The 21298-nt window shown below is 45.6% G+C and overlaps 1 protein-coding gene across 1 annotated transcript in view; it reads left to right on the plus strand.

Annotated features, from left to right (window-relative positions):
* LOC121654683 (rho-related GTP-binding protein RhoG-like) overlaps positions 1–21298 on the plus strand; it is a 48402-nt gene that overhangs the window by 18756 nt on the left and 8348 nt on the right. Inside the window, exons 2-4 of the mRNA XM_042008919.1 lie at positions 16582–16687; positions 18457–18604; positions 18681–18851. Of these exons, the coding sequence (XP_041864853.1) occupies positions 18476–18604; positions 18681–18851 (300 nt within the window). The 5' untranslated portion in view covers positions 16582–16687; positions 18457–18475. The remainder of the gene's footprint in view (positions 1–16581; positions 16688–18456; positions 18605–18680; positions 18852–21298) is intronic.

Genomic DNA, 21298 nt, shown 5'->3' on the forward strand with positions numbered 1-21298 from the left:
ATGCATGGCGCCTACGGCAGGGCATACAAGCTATCACCAACTACAGGCCTGCTCCACTCTCCTGTGATGGTGATGACTCCCTTCCTGAGGCTCTGAACCAGTTCTATGCCAGGTTTGAGGAACAGAATGAGTCAGTGGCGAGGGAAGACACACCTGATCCCAGTGACCTGGCATTCTGTCTTTCCACCTCTGAAGAAAGGAAGATCCTGCTCAGAGTCACCTGATCAAAAACCATCTTGGTACTCTGGGCTCATTAAAACCAGCATCAGAAGCCTTGGGGTTGTGATCAATCAAGCTATCTCTTTGGAGGGACATTCCCGACAGCTGACCAAAAATAGTTTTTATCATGTGAGAACTATGTCTAAAGTTAGGAGAATGTTACCAAAATCAGATCTTGAAATGATCATTCATGCTTTTATCTCATCTCATATTGATTATTGTAATTCTGTTTTCACTTGTTTCAATAAGATGACTCAGCAGACTTCAGTCAGTTCAGAACTCTGCCAACGGACTACTGACAGGTCCGCCCAGAATAGTGCACATCACTCCTGTTTGATCAAGACTTCATTGGCTTCCAGTCAGATTCCATATTGACTATAATATTTTAGTTTTAGCTTTTCAGGCGTTACATATTGCTGACTTGCTGTGCCCCTACTCCTCAGGGAGCATCCTTCAGTCTTCAGGCCAGAGCCTCCTGAAGGTCCCAAAGACCTGTTTTAAAACCCTGGGAGACCTGGCTTTTCAGGCTTTAGCCCCAGACTCTAGAAGGACGGGCCCTGTCCCTCTATGTGGTAGACTCTATGGACTTTTTAAAAAAGCAGCTGAAGACATTTTAGGATTTATTTTAGGACATCTTTATGTTGCTTTATTGCAGTTTCTGATTGGACTGTTTCTGTCCTGTACAGCTCTCTTGACCACCCAGAATAACAGCGTCATCTAAACATTCAGCCATCCCAACCAGACCGTTTAAGGACGTTTTCCCTTAGTTAATACAAATGTACTGGACCTGATCAACAAGTCTCCATTGACATGTGATCTACTACCATCTTATAAGGCTGCTGGAGTCAAACCTTTTCTTTAAAAAAACTACTCTCAACCCAGGAGTGTTAGCTAATTATAGACCTTTATCAACCCTCCCCTCTATGTCTACAATTCTTGAAAAAGCAGAAATAATCTATCTGGAGAGTTTCAGTCCGGATTTAGATCTCATCATAGCCCAGAGACAGACCTGGTGGAGGTTTCCAATGATCTCCTCATGGTCTCAGATAAAGGACTCCTACCTGGACTCATCATGTTAGCTCTCACTGCTGCATTCGACACCATTGATCACAACATTTCACTGTTAAACATAGCCCTGGGTTCTACCAGTTTTTTTCTTCCTTGATAACCGATCACCTTCATACAGGATGTTTGTCTTCCAGAAAAACGATGGGTCTCCACCATACAGTTTTTAATGATGTGTTGGACAGTTCTGAACCCAGTTCTAGTAGTGTCTGCATCTTCTTAGATGTTTCCTCTGCTTGATGCTCTGACCCTTCTGGAACAGACTAGCGTCTTTTTCATGACCATGGATGTATCTTTCCACAAGGTTGTTTAAGAAACGAGAATTCAATTAAAATCTATTTAAATAGCACATTAAAATAAATTCAGTTGACCAAAGTGCTTCACAATGCCAACTTTAGTCAATAAATACATAAAACACTAATTAAAATAATAAACATAATGAAATAAACTCATAACATCAAGCCAATGTTAACTAGGGGGAAGAGGCAGGTTTCAGTCTAGACAAACAGTGACCGACAGAATGAGAGGACCTGTCAGACGGAGGGAGGCTGTTCCACGGTCTAGGCGCTGCCTCGGAGAAGCTCCATCACCTCTGGTTTTTATTCTGCTTTGAGAGCACAATACCTGAACCAATACAATCACAAAGGTCTTAAACAGGTGACTTGAGATGATGTGTATTGGACACAAAGAAGGTTTTAATGCTTTAACAATTTTAGACACAAGTTCAAAACATTCAGAGGCAGCAAGGAAAGTGATGGAGCAACATAAAATCCAGACTATGCTCCCAAGGTGGTGGAGAATGAGAGGGTTAAGATCCTGTGGGACTTCCAGATACAGACAACACCATGGTGGTGGACAACCAACCAGACATTGTGAGCAAAGGCAAAGGTAAGCCATAGTTATGGATGTACCCATCCCTAACCATGGAAATATGAGGAAAAAAGAACACGAGAAACAAGAAAAATACCAAGGACTCCAGAAAGAGCTGGAGAAAGCCTGGAAAGTGAAGGCAACAGTAGTACCAGTGGTCATCGGAGCACTGGGGGCCATGTCCCCCACACTGCAGAAGTGGCTCCACCTGGAGAACCATCAGACATCTCCATTCAGAAGAGTTCAATCCTAGGAACAGCTAAGATACTGGAGGACCCTCAAGCTCCCAGGACTCTGGTAGAGGACCCAAACTGGAACCCCGCCTACCCAGGAGAGATGGGGGGGTGGGGGAGGGAAGGGTTTATATATACATACACGCACACACGCACACACACACACCCACACACACACACACACACACACACACACACACACACACATATATATATATATATATATGTATATATATGTATATATATATATATATAAAAGTCATCCAACTTTCAGGAGACCCGGGCTCACATCCCGGCCAGGGCAATTACCAACACCTAGTGTGGGTCCTTAGGCAAGAGCCTCTGTGCTACTGCCTACCTCATATGATGAGAGACAAGAAAGCACAAGACATATCAGCTCAGACGTCGCCTGGTCAAACAAGGTCTGCGTCAGGTGCTGGGGAACCAGAGCACGCTGGCTAGAAGTGGGATACTGGAACAAGACGGAAATGGACAAGAGGCTCTGTTGGAATGCTACTACTCCAGTAACCCTAGTCAGAAGGGTTACATGCAGAGAATGTGGGAAATATGGAACCTTCAAAACCCACAATCAACACTCACTGCCAAACAACTAGTAGCTCAACATTCCAACATCCACAGACGGCAACTGCTATCACAGCTTGAGTACAGCGGTACAACACAAATGCTATGGCAAGGGGGAGCCAGGACGCCAGGTCAGGGGGGAGTTAACTCCCCATCCAGAGATTGGGTACGAAGCCCCAATAAGCACAATCACACTGAGGGAGGCAGCAACTGACCTAAGAGATAAGATCATGGCAAAAATTAACATCAGGCAACCCCGACGCCACTTACAGAGGCTGAGTGAAGCACCATCGGAAAGTCTCCTGGAAGATGTGAATGCAGCCTTGAGAAAGATTCCTACAATGACCATCACTGAAACCTCAGCAGCAGTGATCCTTGAGGTGCTTGGCTATCAACCAAAGAGCAACCATAAAGATACATATCCACCATGGAAGAGGAGGTTGGAGGCTAAAATCAAGGCAGCTTGGAGAAAAGTGAGCCAACTATCAGAGCTCCAGAAAGGTGCAACGAAAAAACAGGTACCCAGGAGGTATAGCCAGATGCCCATACCTGAAGCACTAGAAACTGCCAAACAACGACTCCAAGCCTTGGCCACCCGCCTTAAGACGTACACAAATTGAAGCAAGGCAAATAAACCTGCTGTTCTCAACCCAACCAGCTAAAGTTTACTCTCAGATCTACCATACAAGACAGGTGTAGACTGTGCAAAGAGGCCCCTGAGACAATCCAGCACATAACTGCAGGGTGTAAGATGCTGGCAGGAAAAGCTTACAAGGAGCGTCATGACCAAGTGGCTGGTATAGTGTACAGGAACATCTGTGCGGTGTACAGACTGGAAGCCCCGAGGGTCAAGGTGGGAAAAACCTCCAAAGGTGGTAGAGAATAACCGAGCTAAGATCCTGTGGGACTTCCAGATCCAGACCGACAAAATGGTAATGGCAAACCAGCCGGACATTGTGGTGATGGACAAACAGCAGAGGAAAGCCGTTGTGGTTGACATCGCAATACCAAGCGATTGCAACATCGGGAAAAAGGAACATGAGAAACTGGAGAAATACCAAGGCCTGAAAGAAGAACTTGAGAGGGCCTGGAAAGTGAAGGCAACAGTGATGCCTGTGGTCACTGGAGCACTCAGGGCAGTAACTCCCAAACTGGAAGACTGGCTACAGCAGATCCCAGGACAAACCTCAGACATCTCGGTCCAGAAGAGTGCGGTCCTAGGAACAGCCAAGTTACTGCGCAGAACCCTCAAGCTCCCAGGCCTCTGGTAGAGGACCCGAGCTTGGATAGATGAGAGACCACCCACGGAGGGCAAGGGCGAGCAGCCATGTTGCTGCAGGACGCAGGATGAGTTTAATAAATAAAATACAGGACAAGGGTGGATGTGGAAACATCTCACTAGGAAAAGAGTGTGTGTTAAAACACCCTCATCCTCCAAGGAGGCAACGTCCATGCTGCTCCAATAACGCTGTGTTTATTCTCAAGTCCATCCATAGAACCAGCTGGCTCATCTTTTCCATCCTGCTTCTCCATGTCTCGCCATCATAATAGAAATGACGGATGTATGGCTCGTCATGCCGCACATGCTTTAAAATTATTAACGCAATTAATTACATAAATTAGTTACTGCTGTTAATGCATTCATATATATATATATATATATATATATATATATATATATATATATATATATATATCATTGTATTAGTTGGAGTTTCTGCAGCTGAAATATAATTACCCATGCAGAAATTATCCTCCTACCTGTTAGCCAAGTTAAGTCCAGGTGGTCACCTTTTTTGTTGCCAGGCAGTGCATGTTAGGAGTTTCCTGAGTTTTAAACACAAGAAAAGTCTCTGCTGAGGTGGAAATTCCAGTTTTAGAGTTCTTCCCATCTGTGTTTCAGTTGTGGGTTGTTGGTTCCTCCGTAAGTCAGCAAACTGGCCCTAAAACAGTAGAATGGGATAAAAAAAATACAGAAAGAAGAAAAACAGACAGCTGACAAGACAAAACCAAAGTTTTACTGTTACTTCCTGAAAACGATGAATGAGACTTTTGTTCTGGTTTCTGTGAAGATGACTGATGCCAATATTTAGCCATCGCTTTCCTCCAGTGGTCCCCCATAATTCATGTTTTCTGGTTTTTAACTGTTGTTGAACAGATAACAATTTCTAAATATAAATCTACACAAGTTTCCCCCAATCCACCACCTAGTCTTCAGGAATAGTTCTCCAGGATGCCTGATGGACTTTCCAGGAATAGTTCTCCAGGATGCTTGATGGACTTTCCAGGAATAGTTCTCCAGGATCCTTGATGGACTTTCCAAAGTTCTTTTAGATGTTTCTGCCTTTTGTTCCGTTCTCTGTCCAGATGATCCCTCACTGGTTCAATAATGTTTAGGTCTTGGTTCTGGGGAGAATCTGTCCCTTCATCAGACCCGCTGAGGTCCAGTATGGTTCAGTGTCTTTATTAGCTTGTGGAAGAAAACGAAGAAATAATTCCATCAGCCTCTCATCAACTTGATCCACTGGTTATTGTTTTTAAAAATGGTGGTTACCACACAAATTCAGTGAGAAGATCCAGATATCCGGACACACATTGTCCCAAACTGAACAATCACAAGGGAGTACCTCCGTGTAACTATCTGTGAAGCAGGGGTGCACATCAGGTCTGGAAGAAATGCGCGTCGAGTCTCTGTGGAGGTACGCCGAGCCTATGGCGGTTATGCAGATGCCACGCAACCATAAATCCACCTATACAGTAAAGTTTATTTTGGCATTATGTTAGAAACAGGGCAGGGTAGTCCAGCAACAACTTTATCCTCCTGTTTAAGTCAGATTATTTACTGTTACTTGCTATATAAAATGGCAGAAACAGCTAATTTGTTAGCTAGTCTGCAGTAGAAAAGCTTTGTTGCAATAGTTTTCAGTTGTTGTTCCTCTTCAAAGAAGTCATACCAGTAGGCTACCAGTTGGCGACCAGTAGGGGCAAATACTTTCAAACCACTGGATTCTGGACCTGAACCGTTCTGGGATGTAAACCATTAGAAGGGTTTAACATCTGTTCTCTGACTGGAAACCAGTGTGAAATGGAAACCAGTATACCATTAAACCAGTAGAATAATCTAGTCTACTGGTTTTGGATGCATGGAGGAGTTTCTCCTGGTCTTACTGGGAAGTCCTGTTAAAGACCAGTACAGTAATCCAGTCTACTGGAGATGGATCATGGAGGAGTTTCTCCTGGTCTTAGTGGGACACTAAACTTTTAATCCTGTTGATGTTTCTGGTAAAAAGCTTCTTAGTGAAGCTTTCATGTGGATGCTGAAAGTCAGGTCTGAGTCTATCAACACTCCACGGTTACCAACTTGGTCGGTGGTTTTAAGAGCCTGAGTCTCCAGGTGTTTACCAATGTTGACCCTCACCTCTTTCTACCGAACAGAATAATCTCAGTTTTGTCTTCATGTAGTTATAGAAAATTCTCCCTCATCCAGGTGTTTATTTGCTCCAGAAAGTAAGTCTGCTGGGCTGCAGTCGTCTGGTGACAGAGACATAAAGTTGTGTATCATCTGCATAACTGATCATTAATGCTAAAGTTCTGTAATATTTGACCCAAAGGGAGCATATACAAGTTGAACAGAAGAGGTCCAAGGACTGACCCCTGGGGGACTCCACAAGTCATGGCCATTCGCTCGGATTCATAGCTGCCGATCGGAACTAAATAACTCCGGCCTTGTAAACAGGACCTGAACCACTTAAGGACCGCTCCAGAAAATCTAACCCAGTTTTCCAGCCTGTGCAACAGGATTCTGTGATCTACAGTATCAAACACAGCACTGAGATCCAGCAGAACCAGGACTGATACTAGACCAGAACCATGACTGGTACTAGAACAGAACCAGGACTGATATTTGACCAAATACCAGTACTAGACCAGAACCAGGATTGATACTAGACCAGAACCAGGACTTGTACTAGACCAGAACCAGGACTGATACTAGACCAGAACCAAGACTGATCCATCCATCCATCCATCCATTTTCTGCTGCTTATCTGGAGTCGGGTCGCGGGGGCAGCTGCCTAGGCAGGTCTTTCCCCGGGGCCTCTTGGGACGTGCCCAGAACACCTCACCAGGGAGGCGTCCAGGAGGCATCCTGACCAGATGCCCGAGCCACCTCATCTGGCTCCTCTCGATGTGGAGGAGCAGTGACTCTACTCTGAGCCCCTCCCGGATCACTGAGCTTCTCACCCTATCTCTAAGGGAGAGTCCGGCCACCCTGCAGAGAAAACTCATTTCGGCCGCTTGTCACAATCTTGTTCCTTTGGTCACTACCCACAGCTCATGACCATAGGTGAGGGTAGGAAGATAGATCGACCGGTAAATCGAGAGCTTTGCCTTTTGGCTCAGCTCCCTCTTCACCATGACAGACCGATGCAGAGTCCGCATCACTGCAGACGCAGGACCCTAATGCAGACCCGGAGAGAGCACTCCACCCTTTTCTGGCTGAGGACCATGGTCTCAGACTTGGAGGTGCTGATTCTCATCCTAGCCACTTCATACTCAGTAGCGAATCGCTCCAGTGAGAGCTGAAGATCATGGCCCGATGAAGCCAACAGAACTACATCATCCGCAAAGAGCAGAGATCCAATCCTGAGGCCACCAAAACGAATCCCCTCAACACCTCAGCTGCGCCTAGAAATTCTGTCCATAAAGGTTATGAACAGAATCGGTGACAGAGGGCAGCCTTGGCGGAGTCAAACCCTTACTGGAAACGATTCTGATTTATTGCCGGCAATGTGGACCAAGCTCTGACACTGGTCGTACAGGGACCGGACAGCTCGTACAAGCGAGTCCGGCACTCCATACTCCTGGGGTACCCCACAGGAGTCCCCGGGGGACACGGTCGAATGCCTTCTCCAAGTCCACAAAACACATGTAGATTGGTTGGGCAAACTCTCATGCCCCCTTAAAGACCCGAAAGAGGGTGTAGAGCTGGTCAACTGTTCCACGACCACGACTACACTGCTCCTCCTCAATCCGAGGTTCAACTATCCGACGGACCCTCCTCTCAAGCACCCCTAAATAGACAGAGGCTGAGGAGTGTGATCCCCCTGTAGTTGGAGCACACACCCCGGTCCCCCTTTTTGAAGAGGGGGACCACCACTACAGTCTGCCAGTCCAGGGGAACTGTCCCCGATGTCCACGCGATGCTGCAGAGGCGTGTCAGCCAAGACAGTCCTACAGCATCCAGAGCTTTAAGGAACTCTGGGCGGACCTCATCCACCCCCGGGGCCTTGCCACCAAGGAGCTTTTTAACCACCTCAGCGACCTCAGCCCCAGAGATAGGAGAGCCAGCACCAGCTACCCCAGACTCTGCTTCCGCATTGGAAGACAAGTTGGTGAGATTGAGAAGGTCTTCGAAGTATTCCCACCGCCGCCTCAAAACGTCCCGAGCCGAGGTCAGCAGCCCCCCATCCCCACTGTACACAGTGTTGACAGAGCACTGCTTTCTCCTCCTGAGACGCCAGATGGTGGACCAGAATCCCATCGAAGCCATCTGGAAGTCATTCTCCATGGCCTCTCCAAACCCATACCATGCCTGAGTTTTTGCCTTAGCGACCACCGAAGCTGCGCTCCGCTTAGCCCACCAATACCCATCAGCTGTCTCTGGAGTCCCACAGGCCAAAAAGGCCCGATAGGACTCCATCTTCAGCTTGACGGCATTCCTTACTGCTGGTGTCCACCAACGAGTTCAAGGGTTACTGCCACGACAGGCACCGACGACCTTACGGCCACAGCTGCGGCTGGCCGCCTCAACAATAGAGGCATGGAACACAGCCCATTCGGACTCAATGTCCCCCGCCTCACCTGGGACATGGTTGAAGCTCTGCCGGAGATGGGAGTAGAAACTCTTTCTGACAAGGGACTCTGCCGGACGTTGCAAGCAGACCCTCACAACACGCTTGGGTCTGCCAGGCCTGACCGGCATCCTCCCCCACCATCTGAGCCAACTCCCCACCAGGTGGTGATCAGTTGACAGCTCCGCCCCTCTCTTCACCCGATTGACCAGAACATGCGGCCGCAAGGCCGACGACAAGACTACAAAGTCGATCATCGAACTGCGGCCTCGAGTGTTCTGGTGCAAAGTGCACATGTGGACACTTTTATGTCTGAACAAGGTGTTTGTTATGGACAGTCCATGACGATCACAGAAGTCCAACAACAAAGCACCACTTGGATTTAGATTAGGGGGGCCGTTCCTCCCAATCACGCCACTCCAGGTCTCGCTGTCATTGCCCACGTGAGCATTGAAGTCCCCCAGCAGAACGAGGGAGTCCCCAAAAGGAGTGCTCTCCAACACCCCCTCCAAGGACTCCAAAAAGGGTGGGTACTCTGAACTGCTATTTGGTGCATAAGCACAAACAACAGTCAGGACCCGTCCCCCCACCTGAAGGTGGAGGGAGGCTACCCTTTCATCCACCGGAGTAAACTCTAATGTACATGCGCCAAGTCGGGGGACAATGAGCATGCCCACACCTGCTCGGCGCCTCTCACCGGGAGCAACTCCAGAATGGACAAGGGTCCAGCCCCTCTCAAGGACAGTGGTTCCAGAGCCCAAGCTGTGCGTTAAGGTGAGTCCAACTATATCTAGCCGGAACCGCTCAACCTCGCGCACCAGCTCAGCCTCCTTCCCCGCCAGAGAGGTGACATTCCACGTCCCTAGAGCTAGCTTTTGCAGCTGAGGATCAGATCGCAAGGGTCCCCGTCTCTGGCAGCTGCCCATCTCACAATGCACCCGACTCCTGTGGCCCCTCCTGCAGGTAGTGAGCCCACGGGAGGAGACCAGGACTGATATTTGACCAAAAACCAGGACTAGTACTAGACCAGAACCAGGACTGACTCTAGACCAGAACCAGGACTAGTACTAGACCAGAACCAGGACTGGTACTAGACTAGAACCAGTACTGATACTAGACCAGAACCAGGACTGATACAGGACCAGAACCAGGACTGATACTAGACCAGAACCAGGACTGATTCTAGACCAGAACCAGGACTAGTACTAGACTAGAACCAGGACTGGTACTAGACTAGAACCAGGACTGATACTAGACCAGAACCAGGACTCATACAGGACCAGAACCAGGACTGATACTAGACCAGAACCAGGACTGATTCTAGACCAGAACCAGGACTAGTACTAGACCAGAACCAAGACTGATACAGGACCAGAACGAGGACTGATACTAAACCAGAACCAGGACTCATACTAGACCAGAACCAGTCTTTTACCACTGTAACCAGAGCTGGTTCAGGGCTGTGATGAGTTTGGAAACCGGACTGAAATTTATCCAGATTTCCACTTTCATTTAAAAAGTCATGAAGCTGGTGAACTTTCTCAGTAATCTGGATGTAAAAGAGGTCTATAGGTGTTCATTATAGAGGCGTCTAGGGGAGGGGTTTAATGGCAGCCGATGCCAGCGAGCTGAAGATCAGTTTCTGCTGAGGTAAAAACTGGTTTAAAAGTGGGATGGGATCATGTCCAGAATGCATGTTGCTGGTTTCAGATGCCAAGCTATTTCCTGGAGGATTTTTAAATCCACCACATTAAACTTGACATAACATCAGAATTATTTCCAGGTTTTAGACACAGACTAGTTTTCTTGTATGACTGTGTGGAATTAATATTTTGTCTAATGGTTTTAATGTTTTGGCTAAAATAGTTGGCTTTATTTCTCAGTGGAGAGGAGCTCTGGGCTGAAATGGAAGTTTTCCATCGTAGCAATCACAGAGAATTGCTGGCGTTCTTGTGGATCATTCCAGATAAATGAAGCTCTCTGGCCTTCACAGCTCAGTGTTATAGCTACGCAGGCTCTGTTTCTACAGCTCAGAGTCAGTCTGAAGTTCATTTTTTGCCACTTCCGCTCAGTTTTCCTGCTTTCTCTCTTTAGGCTGGTGACCACAGTGGTGTTTCTCCATGCTGGTTTATCTTTGCTCAAGGTGCTCCTGGTTCTTATCGGTGCAACCATTCAAGATGATGCAGGAGTCCCTCAGCTGACTCTGCTCTGGTTGTTAACACAGCTCTGCCTTCCACACACTGAGCTCTTCTTTTCATTCATGTTCCTCTTCCTAACCGAGGAGCAGCTGGTTGGACGTTCTGAGTGATCAGGAAATCACACTAAATGCAGAAATGCTCAGACAAGGCCGAGTCAGCGACCGCAGCAGACGAAACATCACCACCTTCAGAGAGAACCAGGTCCAGAATGTGGCCTGGAATGTGGGTCGGTTCTTTTCCATGTTGCCATGGAAACGTCCAGTATAGAAGAAACTTCCTTCACATTCCCATTTGTCATGTTATCCATGTGGATGTTCAGATGAAATGGTTAAAATCAGTGGAGGTAACCGACAATAATCCAGAAAATTCATCAGTAAAATTTAGTGTCCTGGACGTCTGGAGACGATTAAAACAGGATTTTAGAACCAGCCTTAAAATAAAACTAAGATATTCGAAAGAAATAAAACCAGCAAATGAAATCTCTTTAAACTGGAATGAAGCTGTAAATAAGGCAGCTTCTCCTTCCCTTTTCCTCCGATTCTACATTTATTCCTAAACCTAAAATGTTTCATTAAGAACTGCAGCACTTGTGTCTTCTGTTCACGTTTCTGTCAGAAAAAGAAAATCCAAACTGAGAAATGATGTCATGAACTAACAGACTTGTTGGACAGAGATCTGATATGAAGTCCAGCAGCTTTATGAAGTTTACACTGGTCTCTGTTGTATTCTGAGTTCTACATGGTCCAGTTACCAGATTAGATTGATTCACCCCACAAACTGATCGTGTTCGATTCCTTATTTTACTAACACAGGAATCCTACTGGGTCCAGGCTTGATCTCAGAACAGCTGTCAGTAGTAGCAGAACTACAGCAAGGACCCTGAACGCATCATGGCATGTTATCTTTGTTGTTAATTCTGCTGTTCATCTCTTGAGTTAGGAGCCTAATTCTGCCTGAAGGATTCAGTACCTACAGTTAGATTCCTATGGAACAGGTCTGGTACCAGGACCAGACTAAAACTGGAAATAAAGCTAAAAATGTCCAAAGAAGGACTTTGAAAGACATTTTGAAAACTGGAAAACTGTTGATCAAGACCACAATGAAAATATGAGGACTCTGGATCAGGATTCTGGATCAGGACTAAAGGTTTTAAAGTGTTAGCTCCATTTAGAAACCAGCAGTTTATTTGAACCTGTACCTTCACCTGCTACCAGCAGACTCAGCAGCAATGTTGTGGTTCGGCTCTCAGACTCAGTTTCCTCTTTCTTATATTTAAACTGATGTTAGACGTTAAAATAAATCAACACGTGTTTCACATTCACACTGAAACGCATCTCAGAGGGAAACAGTTTTTACACAACCAGTTCAGCCTGCTGCTGCTTACTGGTGTCGACTCATCTTCCTCTTTCTTTATTCCTCTCACAGAGCCACAAGTCTGTTTTTAGACGGGGTGGTTTCAGTGTTTGCTTCAGGCTGAAAATCTGATGCAGGAGGGTAACGGTTCAGCTCATGTCCTGTTCATTCAGACCCTGTGAGGTCCAAAACCTGTCCTCCTTATAAACATGCACATAAATATGTACATAAAATGTACATAAACATGCATGTAAACATGTAACAACAGTGTCATGTGTTCATTGTAAAGTGTGACAGCAGCAGGAGGAAAGACCTGCGGTATCTCTCCTTTCCACGAGGATGGACCAGTCTGTCCCTGAAGCTGCTCTCCAGACCAGACAGGGGTCCTGCAAGGGCGACTTATGTTCCAGTCCTGCAAGGGTGGACTCATGGTCCGGTTCTGCAGGGGGGGACTCATGGTCCAGCATGGAGGTCACCTACTACCTGCACTGAGTCCAGAGACCAGCCCAGGACAGAGCTGGACTGATGACTTAGTCCAGCTTCTCCCTCTCTGTGATGCTGCTGCTCCAGCAGACCACACCGTACAGGATGTGTGATCCACCACAGAGTCATAGGAGGTCCTCAGGAGTCCCCCTTCATCTCCTCAGAAGATAGACCTGCTCTGACCCTTCCTGTCCAGTGGTCCATGTTTGAGTCCAGTCCAGTTTATGGTCTAGGTGAACACCCAGGTTCTTTTAAGAGTCCTCTCTCTCAATGTTCGTTCCCTGGATGTTCACCGGTGAGGGGACAGCAGACCGGTGTCTGTGAAAATCCACTAGCATGTCCTATGTTTTCCCTGCATTGATCAGGAACAGCTTCTTCCCTGAAGCTGTCAGACTGCTGAACTCTTGCCATGCCCTGTAGACTCCTCCCCACCCTTCCCCACCCTACTTCCCCACCTCTGAACACCAGCCCAAACCCTGCTGCCCTGCCCCCACCCCCCCCCCCCCCATCCCCACCCCAACCGAATCCACCCCCCCACTCCGACAAACAGACCTGCACTGCAAACACTTTACCTGTCCACATGTTTACATGTTTACCTGCTGTCCATACAAGTGCAATATCATTAATGTTAATATCAGAAGTGTTATACTTTGGACTATCACTACCTCATGCACATACATACTTGCACATATTTATCTAGGCTGCACATGCAAACTGGGCTCTTTAGTGTTTACTGTCATTTTTATTTAAAATTTTGCTGTTTATATTCTATTGTATTTAGCTTATATTCTATTTATATTTAGCCTATATTTCTATTTTTTTTCATGTCTTATTTTATTTCACTTATTGCCCTCCTTCTTATGGCTCAAACCGGGACCTCAGTTCTAATTTCGTACCATAAACATGTAAATGTGAGCTGGTATGACAATAAAGTTCCTTGAATCCTTGAATCAGGAGGTGGTTTTGCTGACACCAGTCCATAAAGTTCTGCGTCAGTCCTCTGTAGTCCACGTCATGGTCCTCAGTGATCAGTCCAACAATCGCAGTCCTCTGAGAACCTCTGCAGAATGCAGATGTCTCTGTTTGTCCGAGGTCTGCAGAGTAGAGGCTAAAGAGAAACAGGACCAGGACCGTCCCCTGGGGGACACCTACGCTGCAGGTCAGCAGGTCATTAGAGGCATTGCTGCTGGGCCTCTAAAGGTATTATTTTAATAACCAGGTAATACTGTCCTTGATCTGGATGACATACATAAGCCCAGTCTCAGAAACCTTGAAGTTATTGTCGATGAAGCCTCGTCTCCAGAACTTCTGTCAATACGTGGAGTAGAGTGGCTATCCATGTTTTTATCACCATTAAGTGAGCCCACACACCATGTTTGCTTTTGATTTCTTTTGTTTGTTGTTGTATTCTGGACTTCCAGACCAACTTGCCGACTTGTTGCTGGTTTCCCCATGGTGGGTCACATATGTGAACGAGAGCAGTTTTCCAGGGAATTTAAGATCACATGATCGACAGTGGAAGGTTTAGAAGTCAGCATTCACATTTCAATTCCCACATTCAAAAAATATCTACAATATTTGCCTTAATAAATTTCTAGGGCTGTCAAAGTTCTTCGAACACAAATTCCCTGTGATGGTGCTTTTTTTAGGCAGAAGTGATGCAGAAATCGGGTTGTTGTTCTGAAGCAGAAGTTTTATTCATTTACAGTTTAGCTTTGCAACTCCGCGAGATGATTCTTTGGATAAAACTAAGGTCATTTTTTATCTACTGTGGATTAATTTATCTGTCTATTTTTCACTGTTGAAAGGCCAAATATTCTGTCATAGAAAGTATTTTTCCCACTTTGAAATAACTAAAGAAGAAAATCCAGATGACCCAGCTTTCCACCAGCCCATAAACGCATCCTGCAGACGAAGCGGTGAGGCTGGAAGAGTCTGATCTGTACGTAGATACAGATTTGTCCGTGCGTACCAGGAGATTTCTGCGCATATATTTAACAATTTCTCTGTTTGAGCCTTTTTGAACATGAAACTATTAAATTTGTGAGGCTGAATGTGATAAATTTGTGTGTAGATTTTTAATGTACATTTTTGTGTAAACTTATTTTGTGTGTGTAATTTCTAGATAGAACATTCATTTGCAAGTACCCTAAATTACACACAAAATGGTTTAAACACTTTACAAACTCTCCATAGAAGCATCAAACGCAGAGCTCAGACTAACGTAGTGTGATTCATGTGCAGCAACATCACTGACTCCTGTTGGCTGCTAACAGATGCTAATGGCTCTTAACTGCTTTTTTCTTAGTGTTTGCAGAGAGAAGTTGGTTTTTTTCCAGTTCAGATCAGTTTTCTCCCAGCAGCATCTAGTGGATATCAGAGGAAGTGCAGCCAAACGCAACTCTACAATGCTCAAAAACAACAACAAAACAATCCATAGAAAAGAAAACCCTCTTCCTCTTGTGAAAGATTAAATAATTTTGCCTTTTTTTGTTGTTCAGGTCGTATTAACGTTACGGTTTTATTTCAACATGAAATTATGATGACATTCGCCTTCTGGAAGCTTTGGTGTTTCCAAATATTTGAGTTACAACACTTGCACGCTTGATTTCACCCAGAGAGGGTGGCGTCCCTAGAGCCACGTTGCCCATCACACATGTGGAGTTTCAGGTCACAGCCCAACAGAAACAACATCATCTGCCTTGTTTTCATCTTCAGATAAAAATCTAAAGAATCATCCATCCTCCTTTGTTGCTGCTCCAGCTGGTTTTTGCACAAACAAGAAAAAAAATCTATTTCATTAAAACCCATTGAAGCTAAAACCAATGAAACCAGTGCATACATGAGGAACGTTGGTGTTATGTCCCACGTTTAAAGCCGAGTTGGAATAACGACCAGCAAAACATCTGGCGCAGCCATGATGGAATAATCCACAGGTTACCATGGTGATTCCCTCTTTTTTCAGTCTACTGAGAGCCAGAGGCAGACGAGGAAGAAACACTGAGATAAAGAGGATTATTTTATGTCGGGTTAAATGAGAACTTTATCTGTAGTTGAATTTGTTTTTAACAGCCTCCAGCTTTTTCAGTCTGAAGCATCATTTGTGCACATGCTCAGAAACTGATGCCACAGTTTGCAATGAGCCTCTGGATTTAAAAAAGTATGATCTTAGTTCACTTTTCATTGAACTGAGAAAGACTGAATCCCAGCCATCACCTAATGGAAGGTTGAACAGAGTGTTTCAGAGGAAAATCGACCAGAATTGTCTGCCTAGAAATAGAAACCAGACGTCATGATTTCTGAACAAAGCACCAAACAGCCTTGTGGTATTCCCACAACTGGATAAATAATCCTTTGATAACAAAATTAGGAAAACATTCATGAACAATTCCTAACTCAAACTGGTGGAATTTCCTATAAAATAATTACACATTGAAGTTCCTTTGCAGCCAGAAATGATGGATTACAGGGGTAAATATGATAAAACAGTACTTTGTCATATATATTATGACAAACATATATATTATGTTTATAATTTAGTTATGAAACTAGAAAGTAAACACTGTGGTCCTGCTAATGGTACACTGGATGAATGGTATGATACTTTTACTGGTGGAAAATATTCACACTCCTATGCAAATCTGTGTGTGTTCAGGATAACATCTCTGTTTTGTTTCCTTCCACTGAAACCATTTCCATAAACAAAAATACCCTCCCCCTCTGCAGGCAGACAATGGACATCAGGCATCCCCGAACAAACTGAGAAATCCAGAAAAGCCTGAAGTATCTGTGACAGCTCCAATAAGAAAAGTGCTTCTATCACACTCTGGAGGTAAACTGCTGCATCCGAACGGACCGAAACCCAAACGGCAGAGAAGTTTCAGCTGCTGATTTAATCTGTTGGATGGAAAGTAAAAACATGGTGTCAGCTGAGCAATAAAGAACAGAAAAAAATAAGTGACGGCTTCATGCTGACGTTGGGCGACTCTACTCCCAGAAGAGTCCAACACAGTCTGGAGTCTGGGTTCTGTATCTATGTACATGGTTTCCTGTCTGTGGACGTTGTTCTGTGTCTGCAGACGTGGTTTCGTGTCTGTAGATGTGTTTCCATGTTTGTGGACATGGTTCCCTGTGTGTGGATGTGGTTCCGTGTCTGTGGACGTGGTTTAGTGTCTGTGGATGTAGTTCTGTGTCTGTGGACGTGGTTTAGTGTCTGTGGATGTGGTTCCGTGTCTGTGGACGTGGTTTAGTGTCTGTGGATGTGTTTCCGTTTCTATGGACGTGGTTTAGTGTCTGTGGAATTGATTCCATGTCTGTAAGCGTAGGTTCTGCGTCTGTAGATGTGGTCTTGTGTCTGTGGACGTGGTTCCAGGTCTGTGGATGTGGTCTCATGTCTCTGGATGTGGTTCCATGTCTGCGGACGTGGTTCCCTGTTTGTGGTCGTAGTTCTGTGTCTGTGGACATGGTTCTGTAACTGTGGACATGGTTCCGTGTCTGTAGATGTGTTTCCATGTCTGTGGACGTGGTTCCCTGTGTGTGGATGTGGTTCCGTGTCTGTGGACGTGGTTCCCTGTGTGTGGATGTGGTTCCGTGTCTGTGGACGTGGTTTAGTGTCTGTGGATGTGGTTCTGTGTCTGTGGACGTGGTTTAGTGTCTGTAGATGTGTTTCCATGTCTGTGGACGTGGTTCCCTGTGTGTGGATGTGGTTCCGTGTCTGTGGACGTGGTTCCCTGTGTGTGGATGTGGTTCCGTGTCTGTGGACGTGGTTTAGTGTCTGTGGATGTGGTTCCGTGTCTGTGGACGTGGTTTAGTGTCTGTGGACGTGTTTCCGTGTCTGTGGACGTGGTTTAGTGTCTGTGGAATTGATTCCATGTCTGTAAGCGTAGGTTCTGCGTCTGTAGATGTGGTTCCGTGTCTGTGGACGTGGTTCCAGGTCTGTGGATGTGGTCTCGTGTCTCTGGACGTGGTTCCATGTCTGCAGAATTGATTCCATGTAGGTTCTGCGTCTGTAGATGTGGTCTTGTGTCTGTAGACGTGCTTCCGTATCTGTGGACGTGGTTCCAGGTCTGTGGATGTGGTCTCGTGTCTCTGGACGTGGTTCCATGTCTGCGGACGTGGTTCCATGTTTGTGGTTGTAGTTCTGTGTCTGTGGACATGGTTCTGTAACTGTGGACATGGTTCCGTGTCTGTGGACATGGTTCTGTGTCTGTGGATGTAGGTCCTTGCCTGTAGACGTGGTTCCGTCTCTGTGGACGTGGTCTCATGTCTGTAGACGTGGATCCCTGTCTGTGGACGTGGTACCGTGTCAGTGGATGTGGTCTTGTGTTTGTGGACGTGGTTCATTGTCTGTCGATGTGGTTCCGTGTCTGTGGATGTGGTCTTGTGTCTGTGTACATGGTTCCGTGTCTGTAGACGTAGATCCCTGTCTGTGGATGTGGTTCCGTATATGTGTATGTGGTTCCATGTCTATGGACGTAGTCTCATGTCTATAGACGTGGATCCCTTTCTATGGACGTGGTTCTGTGTCTGTGGACTTGGTTTTATTACTGTAGACATGGTTCTGCTGCATGGCTGAGTCCAGCTTTACGTTCTGTGCTGCAGGTTTCTGAGCATCCTCGTCATGCAGACCATTAAGTGTGTGGTTGTGGGTGATGGCGCCGTGGGCAAGACCTGCCTCCTTATCTCCTACACCACCGGGGCCTTTCCCAAAGAGTACATTCCTACTGTTTTTGACAACTACAGCAGCCAGGTACGTCTCCTCTTCAAGTGTTTTCCACCTGTTAGCTGTTAAGAAGCTGCAGACAGACTGTGTGTGGTGCATTCAGGTGACTGTGGATGGCAGGGTCATCAGCCTAAACCTGTGGGACACGGCGGGACAGGAGGAGTACGACCGGCTCAGGACACTGTCCTACCCGCAGACCAATGTCTTCATCATCTGCTTCTCCATCTCAAGCCCCGCCTCCTTTGAGAACGTCAGACACAAGTGGCACCCAGAGGTCACCCTGAATTTATAATTATTACCATGACAACCATTCCCTTAGCAGATTCTTCCTCATTATTGAACTCGGCCTGTCAGATTCCTCAAAAAACAAACAAACAAACAAACAAAAAAACTACATCTCCAAATGAATTAACACTGGAAATAAAAGCAGAATCCCATTAAGTCATTTTATTCCCAGTAGAACATGAAAACATAGATGATGAAACATTTTACCATTTGATGGAAAACATGAGCTGAATCTGATGGCACCTTAAAATCTTAGACAAAAAGATTAAACAATTACACTGTTGTATAATCCTAAGGAAGTACGGTCTCATGGATTGGGACAATAGAATGAAATATACAAAAATATGTCTTCTTTATAAAAATCACACATGGTTCCGCTTACTCTTGAATGTTTTGTAACCATTAGAGTTAATACAAATCAAATCGCAAGGGGGGTCTTGAGAGGGAAAAGTGACAGGACAGTAAGCTTTTTCTGTTACAGCTCCACTAGAGTGGAATAACATCCCCACGTATACTATCTAGCCAAAAGGATTCACTCACCCATCCAAATAACTGAAATCAGGTGTTCCAATCACTTCCATGGCTCTTTCCTGTTCCAAAATGACAAAAGCAAGGTCCATAAAGACATGGATGAACAAATTTTATGTGGGTGAACTGCACAGAGTCCTGATCTCAACTCAACAGAACACCTTTGGGATGAATTAGAGCGGAGGCTGAGAGCCAGGCCTTCTGGTCCAGCATCAGCGCCTGACCTCACAATGCGCTTCTAGAGGAATGGTCAAAACTTCCTATAAACAAACTCCTAAACATGTAGTTTAAGAATAGGATTTAGGAAGTTTATACGAGAGTCAAGGCAGGTGAGCCAATACTGTTGGCAACATCGTGTACATCAGGGAGATCAAGATGTATGTTATATCAGACTCTTCCTGCTTTTGCTCTCCCTTCTGCTGCATTCTTCCTCTTTTTATTTTGATTTGTACAATGATTTTTCCTCTTTTTTACCTACAAACCCACCCACAGTAGTTTTTTGATACCTATGTCTTTGGGACTAAAGAATTTTTACAAAAAACCGCAGCATTTTTCATAGCTCTTTTATCTTCAGCGCTCGGTGCGCGCGGCCTACACACAGCTGAAGCCTACACGTAGGACTCAGCTAAAGCTAAGTAGCTTGGAAAGGTGCTAACGCTAGGCTAACGAGCAGCAAGATGCCTTCCATCTCCACAGACAACTACCAAGACCTATTTAAGAAGATAACAGCGCTGGAGGCAAAAGTTTGCCGCCTTGAAGTCAATATTGAAGTAAATGGATGGTGTTGAAAATAAAACAACCACAACAGCGGAGGTGAGCAAGCTAACAGATGGCTGAAAATCACAGATAACACTACTAAAAAAAGAAGCAGCCTCTGTGAATTACAATAAATCATCGGGTAAAAATCCTCCCTGGAACTGTCTTGGTGCAAAGCCAAAATAAATCATGCCTTCTGGAAAAGGGAGGACAACGTATCACAGGCCAATGCAACGAGCTGAAGTCTGTGATGAGACTGACTGGACTCCACTCCCTACAAAACAAAGCACCTCTTCTACCCTCTACATGGTAGGAAACAGGACTGGACAACCCAGACTGGGAAGGTTAACAACAAACCTCCAAAGCACCTGAATGTGGAACTACAGAACAGATATGCTCTGCTTTCAGAGGACTCGGGATCTTCATTGGATGACCATCTGTCCCAGGACTGCGAGGTGAGGACTAAAAGCCGGTCAGAAAGGAAAAGGCCACAGGGAAAGCTAAAGGCTGGGCCTGAAACTCTGATTATTGGTGATTCTACTGTAAATGATGTTCAGTGGATGTGTGGAAAGAACACCAAAGTCCTCTGCTTTCCTAAAGATGTGATCAGCGACCTGCAGGAGAGGATTCTGGAAGCCGTGGCTGATCACCCAGATGGGAGAAACATTGTTCTACATACAGGGTGAAATGATGTGTCCAAGCAACAATCTGAGGTTCTGAAGCAGGACTTTACTGGACTGTTAAACACAGCGAGCTCTCTGAAAGCAGCTGTTTTCATCAGTGGACCTGGTCCTCCATCAGAAGAGGAAAGATTCAGTAGATTACTGCCACTAAATAATTGGCTTGTTTCAGCATGTGCTGACAACAAACTGCATTTTATTAATAATTTTTACATTTTTTGGGAACAAAGACATCTTTTTAGGACAAATGGAACATTTTCCACTTCCTGTGTCATCCCTCTGTATTCAGTGCCAAGACTGGGATACAAGAGAAGTTATACCATAAGATAGACCAAACAAAACCCAGAGAAAACCCAGAGGAGGAGCTGCATCTGCCCCACCCTGCCTTGAAAAAACAGAGACATCGGCGGAGACAAGAGGATGGATCTTTATTTGCCCCCAATCCCCTCAACAGCACCAAAAACCAGGACGA

The sequence above is a fragment of the Melanotaenia boesemani genome, chromosome 15 (genome assembly GCF_017639745.1).
Source record: "Melanotaenia boesemani isolate fMelBoe1 chromosome 15, fMelBoe1.pri, whole genome shotgun sequence".
Classification (NCBI taxonomy): domain Eukaryota; kingdom Metazoa; phylum Chordata; class Actinopteri; order Atheriniformes; family Melanotaeniidae; genus Melanotaenia; species Melanotaenia boesemani.